The following is a 9,165-nucleotide window of genomic DNA, read 5'->3' as shown; positions in this document are numbered from 1 at the left end:
CGGAGCTCAGCTGGAGAGGAAGAGCCGCGCTCACTCAATCACTCGGGGACAGGAGTCGAGGACCCGAAGAAAGCCAAGTTTCTCTTCAGCGCCATGGCTCTGCGGGACGAACTTTTAAAGTCTATATGGCACGCATTCACGGCCCTGGACGTGGACAAGAGCGGAAAAGTTTCTAAATCTCAGCTGAAGGTAGGCTTCCTCCACTTACCCCATCCTTTTTTTTCAAAAAGTGTTTTTAATTGTATCTGAGCGAGCCGGTTTTCATCATCGAGGCTCCACTCTTTGACGGGGCGAGCGGTCATTTAGCCTCGTTTTTATGCTGAACGCGTCTCTTCCTCTGAAAACTACACAAGGCTCCTCTGTTTGACTGCACCTGCTGAGGTCCAGAGTCCTCAGCAGGTTCTGGGTGGGAAAAAAAAACCTTTCCTGTATGGTTTCTGTGCAAAAAAAAAAAAAAAAAAAAACACTGCTAAGATGGAAACAAACATGCAAGTGTTGCTGTCTACTCCCTTCAGATGGAGGGTCCAAAAGCCCAAACTAGAGGAAGCTTTCTTGTACACTCACAGACTTATTGATAGTGTATCTGATTGCCAGCCAAGCATTGTTCAGTGCTTTAAATTAATTACAATAAAGGTCAAGCTAGAGTTCAGCTTTTTTTTCCCTTTTACACAAAGACAAGCCTCAAAATGCCAGCAGGACTGGGTCTCCAAAAAGAAGTGGCACCGGTTTTTTTTTTTTTTGCCCTCCAAAAGTTTCTTTTTCCCTTTTCTCTTCCAGTAGCTTGTTTTGTAGTCCTCGACTACTAAGGAAAGCCCCCCCGTCAGTGTTTTCAGCATGTGTAAAACCACCAGTCACCTTCCCAAAGATTGCTCCAAGCACCCAACGAAACGGGTTGATGCCACCAGGCGTGACAGAAATCAGAAACATTACAAATGAGCTGACGACACCAAGGAAACGCAGTGACGTTGAAGTAATAAAAGCTAAACTAAAGGCAAAGAGTAATCATGAAACGATCTGAGAAAAGGCCGAATCCAATCCTGGTGGCCTTAACGCCTCAGCCTCCGATTCTGCTTCTGTAAGTCACTGAACAGCAATCGCTTCTGCCAAATTCTAATAAAGATAGCTTATAAAAACGACCGAATGTCTCTCTCGTGTCAACAGCAGTTAAGTTGTTAACGCATCCCAGGATGACTTGTGTAAATTGCTGAGCAGTGAGATAACAAGACTGGAGGCAACATGTAAGCTGGAATCCCATTTTCTAGGTTCGCCCCAATCCCTTGACCCTTCATTTGGAGTCTTAAAGTGTGTGAAGAAATGTGTCACTTTAGCCAAAGTCTGACTAGTTAAGCCTGCAACTAGTGTGTAGTTTTGTTTTGTTAATGTTTGTTAAGAAAGATTTACATTTATCTGAAATGCAGTCTATCGAATCACAGTAAAAACATTTTATTGGAGCTTGTTGAAGATGATCGATGATGTCACCTCCTGTGAGTTTCTGTAATAGCTCATGCTCTGTTATTTGAAGTGGCTCTGGAAAATACATCTGCCTTACATCGCAGAGAGATTGAGACGCCCCTACCTTTGCTGTTGAGTACTGTGGTAGGAGCAAAGGGGGGCAATTAGGACTCGCTCACAGACCGGAAGAGTTTAAATCTTAGTTTGGAGTCCAAACTTTGGACATACCTGTTGCCTTAGAGTTCTGACAAGAAAGGGCAAAAAACACACAGCCGAAGTCTCCGTTTGACTTCATTGTCTGCAGACCAAGCGTCTGGAACCGCTTTGTCTGAAAATGCGAGGCTAACCAGGAAAACATCTTTATTCACCAGTTAAAGTCAAATAAGAACAGAAGCACGTTTTGAGCCCTAATACAGAAGCAAGTGGCTGTTGACTACGTGAAGGGATGGTGGTGGAGTGTTCTTCCCACCATGATGGGATTCCTCTACTTCCCTTTTGTGTTTTGTGGCCACAGCCGTAAGCAAGTCCACACACACACACACACACACACAGAAAAGCAGTTTAAGTAAAGTCAGATCGGTGAGCCTCTACTCTTTGGGGTCATACAACCAGTGTCAGTGTGCTGCTTTTCTCCTAAAACTAAACTTTAAGAGCTGCTAACGGGGCTCAAGGTGAGTTTTTTTCACGTTTACGTTGGCCGTTTTTCATTTGTTTTTAAGATTCTGCTGCTGTAACGAGACCGCGGCGTGTCGGTGCTCTGTCTGTCATGTCTCCTGCTCCTGGTATCAGTCTTCCTCTGAACAAAGCCGGGTTACACGTGGGTGTTTGCTCTGATTCCAGGTCTTGTCTCATAACTTATGCACGGTCCTGAAGATCCCGCACGACCCCGTGGCTCTGGAAGAGCACTTTAAGGACGACGACGAGGGCCCTGTCTCCAACCAGGGCTACATGCCGTACCTCAACAAGTTCATCCTGGATAAGGTCAGTCAGTGGCAGCGCGGGCGGACATTTCGGCAACCAGCCAGTGGCTCTGGCTGGTTCTCCGTGTGTCTGAAAAGGTTTGAAATGATTCGCTGGTGGAAGTAATTCTCAATTCATTCACACGTAAGTGACTAAAAGCTGCTAAGCGTTTCCTGTGCTAAAGAGGAAACCATAATGGTCAGTGATTTGACTTTGAGTCAGCGGTCTGCTCTTCATTCGTTTGGGAAATGATGCATTATCAGGAGAAGGGGAAACAAACGCACCAAGTTGGTAGCAGGCAGTTAAATGCAGCGTTGAGTGGGCCCATGTTCTCATAGCAGCTTTATCATCCACCAGCTGACTGACCTTGGCTTTTTATCGAAAACTACACACAGGAAGCCCCAAAACATCTGATGTTGTCTTTTTGGGCCCTGAGAGGAGAAAAAAATAAGCCCGCAGGTGTTGCTCAGGTCTGAAAACTGTGTTTTTTCACTCTGTGATTTGTTTTGTTGCTAAAATTGTGCAAAGTTAATCAAATGAAATGCATCACAAATTCCTCCTGGGTGAATATACACACCAATAAGCTTTGTTTTTAATGATTCAAAAGCATATATATTCAGCATTTTTTTTTTTCTATTTCAATGTTTTTCATGTCCCTAACCACACTGAACTCATTCATCGCCACATATCTATCATAGCTGGAAGCTTCCTTACTGTGAAGTGAAATTTATTTATATAGCACTTTTCAGCAGGAAGGCGATGTGGTGTAAACTTAGCTGCCATGTAATTATAGAGGATGTAATGGTCTGTAAATTAACCTGGCCTGAATGCCAGATTAATCATGGGAAGAGTCTGAGTCTTTCTCACTGATTAGTACACTATATCTCTAGACTTCAGCTATATAATTATTCCCACCGAATCAGGTTGTTTGAGCCGGCGATGCACTCCGGCTTGCCTGGTCGTCATCAAACTGAACTCTGAGGTAGAGTTTGAACCGTTTGCTCACTCGCTCACTCGCTCACTACATCGGGATCACTACGTAGCGGGCTCCAGGGTGTCCCCCTCCTCTCACACCAGCTCCCCCGCAACCCTGCATGGAAAAACTGGTACAGAAAATGAGCAAATGTGTTCATACCAGTGACGTAAAAGTTATTTAGACATATCTGGGATTACACGCTAACACTTCTTGTTGTTTTAATTTACACAAGAATGGACAGCAGCTGTAACTCGATCACAACTTTCAATATATTAAAAATCAGACTTCGTATCACCTACAAACACTTTCTGTACAGGGAGTGCAAATAGCGGCACGATATTACAACGGATAAAATGTGGCTTTCTCTGTTGTTGTATTCACAACATACATTGTTGTGTATACACAACATGTTTTAGATTCAGGCTCAACAGCAACAGGGTTAAATACAGTTTAAGTTCAAATTCTTCCTAATAATGTCTCTGCAGCTCAAACAGAAAATACAATGAAACCCTTTATATTAGACATGTATAGATGATTGTGTTGATCTGCTCTATCAGCTAAATTACAAACAGGCCGCGATGCATTGTGGTCTATTTTTGTAGATGTAACACACTACTGTTACGCTACTCTTACTCTACAACAAGATGAGTTTTTAGGACACTATTTAGTAGAGGTAAAAGGTCAAACACCACTACAAACTAACTGCCTCCTTATATAATGAAAGAGTAGACCACTCAGCCATCAGCTCGTTAAACTCTGCTCCCTTTTGATGACGTCGTCACGTTGTCGTTGGCGACCATCGGTCTGGGCTTGCTGGTAAATAAAAAGTCTTTATCTCTACGTCTTTTTCTCTACGTTGCGTGATGTCACATCTGTTGAGCTTTTGTTGAGCGCTAAATGGACGGCACCGTAGCAGCAGACTATTGTTGCAGTGCAGAACTGTGGGAGAAAAGGAGATGTTTTGTCTTTATGCCTTCTGAGTCATTTTGATTCAAAAACAAAAACGTGACTGTTGCATTACCGTACTACTACAGTAGCCCAGAAAGGACAAACTTAACACTGACTCCATTTATCATGGTCACTGTGGTGTTCAGTCGATTTCAGATCGTTATTCTGTGGCTTAAGTTGTAATATACACACTAGAGTGTAGTAGAATAAAATTTTGCGACATATCTTTAAAACTCTAGACCTTGGCTGGGCCGATAGATGTTGCTGATGCCAAAGGCTGACAGTCATATCCACGGCTATCCATCATGCTGGTTCAATGAGGTTCCCATTAGAGCTACTGTATGCGTTAGTCCAGCTGTTTCTTGTGTTAACCAGCTGTGGGGAGTTATTCTTATACGTGACATATTTTACAGTCTCATCTGCTGCAGCTGAACAAAAACCAAACTAAACCCATCCAGAGTTTTAAACTAAGATCGTGTTGTGTTGAAAAATGATAGTTCCGGCCTTTTTCAGTCAAACCTTTAAAATGTTCTCCGCGTTCTCAAGCGCGCCTGGAGCATTTGTTGGGAACGACACTCGGCTACCACGGCTAGCTCAACATTCGTAGATTTGACAGAGCTTTAGCCATTTTTTGTCTTTGTCTAATGTCATAAAGCTGTGGTGGCCATCTTGAGTTTGATCGATTCCCATAACAGTTATTTTCTGCAAGTTTAATTTAAATCTGTTCAGAGTGGCTCGTGACATATTTTGTTAACACACACACACACACACACACACACACACACACACTGCAGAGACTGGAGGATCTGTCTGGGCTTCATGAAAGAGTGAGCAGAGAGAAAAATAAGACGTACCGTTTGGAATTTGCCAACAGGCACAAGTAGTTGCATTTTGTAAATTAAAAGTTAATTATTTGTAGATGTAATATCTGATTCTTTTGTATGTTAGTTTTCCTGGTTTTCCAACACATCATCTTGTTTGTTTTGTTTTGTTTTTTGCTGAGCTTTAAATCGACTTTGGCTCTTTTACGATGTTTGTCCTGAAGTCAGGAGCCGAGTGAAGAAATGGCAGCATTGCGGCACAACTTCGCTCGAACTGATCTCGACTGTGACGCAAATCCAGCCCGAAACGATCTGTGCAGGGTTCAGAAGAAAGTGAGCAACTTTGGGATTTCTTTTTTTTTTTCTTTCCTTTTCAAAATTGCCTCATTAGTTCCTTGTTCCTTTACTCCGGTCTGCAGTTCAATCGAAAGGAAGTTGTAAAACTTGTTTAACAGCTCCAGTTTTGCATATGAAGCAGGAACAAGATGTTTAACCCTTAATCATGCAGGTAGTAATCCTCAAAAGCTCTGAGGTTGGGAGCAGTATCTATTTTATTGTATTTATTTAATTTTTTAGTAACACTTGCCAGGTGTTTGCGATGGCTATAAATAAGACATTAACTGCAAGTGTTCTGGATGATTTTAGTCACGCTGGTGTCCCCGTGAGTTAAAAAATTTAACAATCAACTCGTTTACTAATGAAGGCAGGAAAGAAGAGACATGATGTCATTAATACCCACACCCCAGCTAACAATCCTATAAATACTCTCCCACACATTACAGCCTGACCTGTCCATTGAGATAAAGGCAGAGAGTGGGAGCAGGGGGGTGGTGGTAGTCGGAGCATTCGAACGCTGAGGAAACTCCACCCGGTCATTCCAGGAAATCGTACCGAGTGTGTGTATGAGCCAGCAACTTGAAAAGCAAGATGGCGGCATCTTGTTTTACACGAGAACAGAGCCGTCTGTATACAGACATACATGTGTTTCGACCTGGAGGTGAGAAGTGCAGACAGATGAGCGCGCATCATCCCCACTGACTCACCCTGCGTCACCGACAAGTGCAGCAAAAAAGAAAAAAAAAAGAAAACGCAGACCACTGACCTTCTGTCTTATCATAGCGCAGACATGCTGATAGAAATGTCAGCTTGGAGCTCGGCAAGCTGACACAGTGTTGCCTTGTTTGTGTCCCGCTCAGCACTTTACCGGTTTCACAGAGGACTGACGCTCACATTTGTCCAGTTTAGCCTTAAACGGAGCACTTAGACCAGATCTAGGTCAACCCGGGCCTCTTTGAAATCGTAGTTTTAAATCGCATACTGCACACTGTTTGCGTAGAGAACAGATTTGTCAGAGGCACGAAGTAACTATCACCTTTTACACCACATAAGATTTCTGGTTGCTGGAGGAAGTTTGTGCAATAGTAAAAGGAAACTGCTCTTTTGAAAGGGTTTGTAATGATCTTTTAATAGCTCCTGATGCAGAGAATTGTTCCATAATAATTTTACAGAATCTCAGTGCAGCCTTTGATGCCACTGATCATAACATTTTACTGAATAGGCTGAGAGCTATAGCTAGATTGGTCGTCTTCTTATTTCTCAGGAATCTATCTGTTACGACAAAACGAGTTACGATAAGATCGCCTCTCTAACCTGTGGGGTTCCACAGGGGTTGATTCTGGGTCCACTACCATTTGCTTTTTACATGCTCCCCTTTTTATCTGGCGTCATTCAGTCCTCCAATGATATTTCTTATCACTTTTATGCAGATGGTATTCAGTTGTAATGGCTTTCCAGTAGTTACCTTGTATTAAACACCAAAAAGACTGACGCCATGATTTTAGCTCCTCCTGAGCCGTATACAGAAATCAGTCAGGCTCTTGCTTCTTTTTGCCCAACCCCGAAGTCCAGCATTTGAAATCTTGTTGTAATATTCACTTCATCTCTAGGCTTTGACTTGCATGTAGAACCTCTGTCTCGTTCCTGTTTCTTTCATTTAAGGAGCTGACATAAACTCTGACATATGGTCTCATATGTTCTAGCAAGCGACCTCACATCACCCCCATTTTGTATTACACTAACATACAGAGTGTTAAACAGTCAGGCGCTAGATTGTGCATGTAATCTTCTCACAAAATCTACTGCTGCTCGCTGTCCTCGCTCAGAGGCTCAGGATCTTTTAGTTGTTCCTGAAGACCAAGGGGGACCGAGCCTTTCAGTCGGCGGCACCAAGGCTGTGGAGCAGTCTCCCTCTACAGCTACGTTTAGCTGACTCTGTGGACTTTTTTTTTTTTTAAGAAGCACTTAAAAACTTTCTTGTTTAAACAGGCTTTCTGTTAAACGTTTTATAGTTGTTGTTTTTTGGTCTTATTTGACCTTTTTTATTGGCACTTGTTTTTAATAGTTATTGTTTTTTTGTACAGCGCTTTGTGATAGTTTTGTCTGGGAAAGGTGCTTAATAAATAAACTTTAGTTACTAAAAAGAGCTAATATGAGGCTTGAATAAACATCAGTTGGCTGCTGCCGTTCCCCACTACTTTAGACTTTATCGAAATTAATTTAATCAGAAATGTAAAATTTTACTTTTGCAAGTTACAAGAATTCAAGTGTCCTTATAGGTAATTGTTTAACCTAAAATGTGTCCCGTGTAGATGTCTTCACCTCCTGCTTTTCTCTTTGTCTGTATGGTGTTTGTTAGCAAAACATCTCATTGTTAGATTTTAATGACACTCTTAAAGTAATCATTGGCAGCTACTACCAATTTACCTTTATTGGAGTCAACTCAATTCAACATGGCCGCCACAAAAAGCAGTTTTAGCAAACCCAGAAATGGCTGCGTCTCGGTCAGATTCGTAGAGACTGGCCTGTGATCTGGTAGCTGAAAGTCACCCACAGCTTTTACTCTGAGCGCCAGCTGAGCACGAGAAGAAACTTTTGTATTTAACTATCGGCATCAAAACTGACTGTTTGCAAAATATCTCATGAACCAGTAGACAGATTTTATTGAAACTTAGAAACTAATCATTGGATGGATGTCTACGACTGAATACCTTTTTAAAATCACTCTAATTCAAGTAAACCACTGACTGTAGCAAACCCAAAAATGACTACACCTCAATGACTTCAACAGATTTAACCAAGATAAAGTCACTTCAGTAGATGTGCTGCAGTTTGGAGCTTTATTTGAACCTTTATTTCAATTTAATCTAACTTGACAGAGTTACAATGTGAACACGAAACGAGGCGTGGATCGTAGTCCACCTGCAGCTTAGTGTCTGCCTGCCTTGTTTATAGTTTTGTGCTCTGGACCATGTAAAAGCTGTTGGTGTTTCCCCTTTTTTTGAAGGACTTCTATCTGATATTGCGTTCATTCTGTCAGGTCGGCTGCAGCTCTTCGTGTCAACATCAGGGCCGACTGCTCAACAGTGATTGAGCAGCTGCCAGTCCAGTTGAGCTGGGAACGCAGTCCGGGTGTTTTTGTCGTAGTTTTTAAAAAAATTTTTTTATTGTGTTTTGTTAGCACCTCCCCGGGGCTTCACGTGCAAGCTGTAAAAGCCGCTGCGGGGTAGAGCTGAAGGCTGGATCAGGGAAGCTGATAAATAAGCTGCCAGTGAACCTCAGACCGAGCTGGAGCTGGGGACGAGAAAGAGAACCAGCGAGGCGTGAGGAGAAAGACAAACAAGACAAAGAGGAGCTCTTTCATAACAAATCTCTTTTTCACAACCCGCCTGTGTTGCTGTAATTAGACTCTGCCGATTCACGCAAAAAAAAAAAGCACAGCCGGCACAAAAGTCTTCTACCTGAACATCGAAACCCCACCATCCTCACCCTCACTAGAGAGTATAAACAGAGGCCTGAGTTTAGTCTGGAGTGACATCAGAGGTCTGTTCGTTCAGCATTTCATAACAAAATATTTTGGATGGGAGGAGCCTCGTCCTAACACTCGTTTTTTTTTTTTTTTTCTTTAAAGTGCCGCTCCACCCAAAATCTATTGTCAGAGCATTAAAGAGC

General features: G+C 42.5%; 1 protein-coding gene across 1 annotated transcript in view; it reads left to right on the top strand.

Annotated features, from left to right (window-relative positions):
* Nucleotides 1-16: 16 nt before the first annotated feature.
* Nucleotides 17-9,165, top strand: part of swap70b (switching B cell complex subunit SWAP70b) — a 33,840-nt gene continuing 24,691 nt past the window's right edge. Inside the window, exons 1-2 of the mRNA XM_017430242.2 lie at nt 17-189; nt 2,293-2,433. Of these exons, the coding sequence (XP_017285731.1) occupies nt 94-189; nt 2,293-2,433 (237 nt within the window). The 5' untranslated portion in view covers nt 17-93. The remainder of the gene's footprint in view (nt 190-2,292; nt 2,434-9,165) is intronic.

The sequence above is a fragment of the Kryptolebias marmoratus genome, linkage group LG11 (genome assembly GCF_001649575.2).
Source record: "Kryptolebias marmoratus isolate JLee-2015 linkage group LG11, ASM164957v2, whole genome shotgun sequence".
Classification (NCBI taxonomy): domain Eukaryota; kingdom Metazoa; phylum Chordata; class Actinopteri; order Cyprinodontiformes; family Rivulidae; genus Kryptolebias; species Kryptolebias marmoratus.
This window is presented reverse-complemented; position numbering and strand designations above follow the sequence as displayed.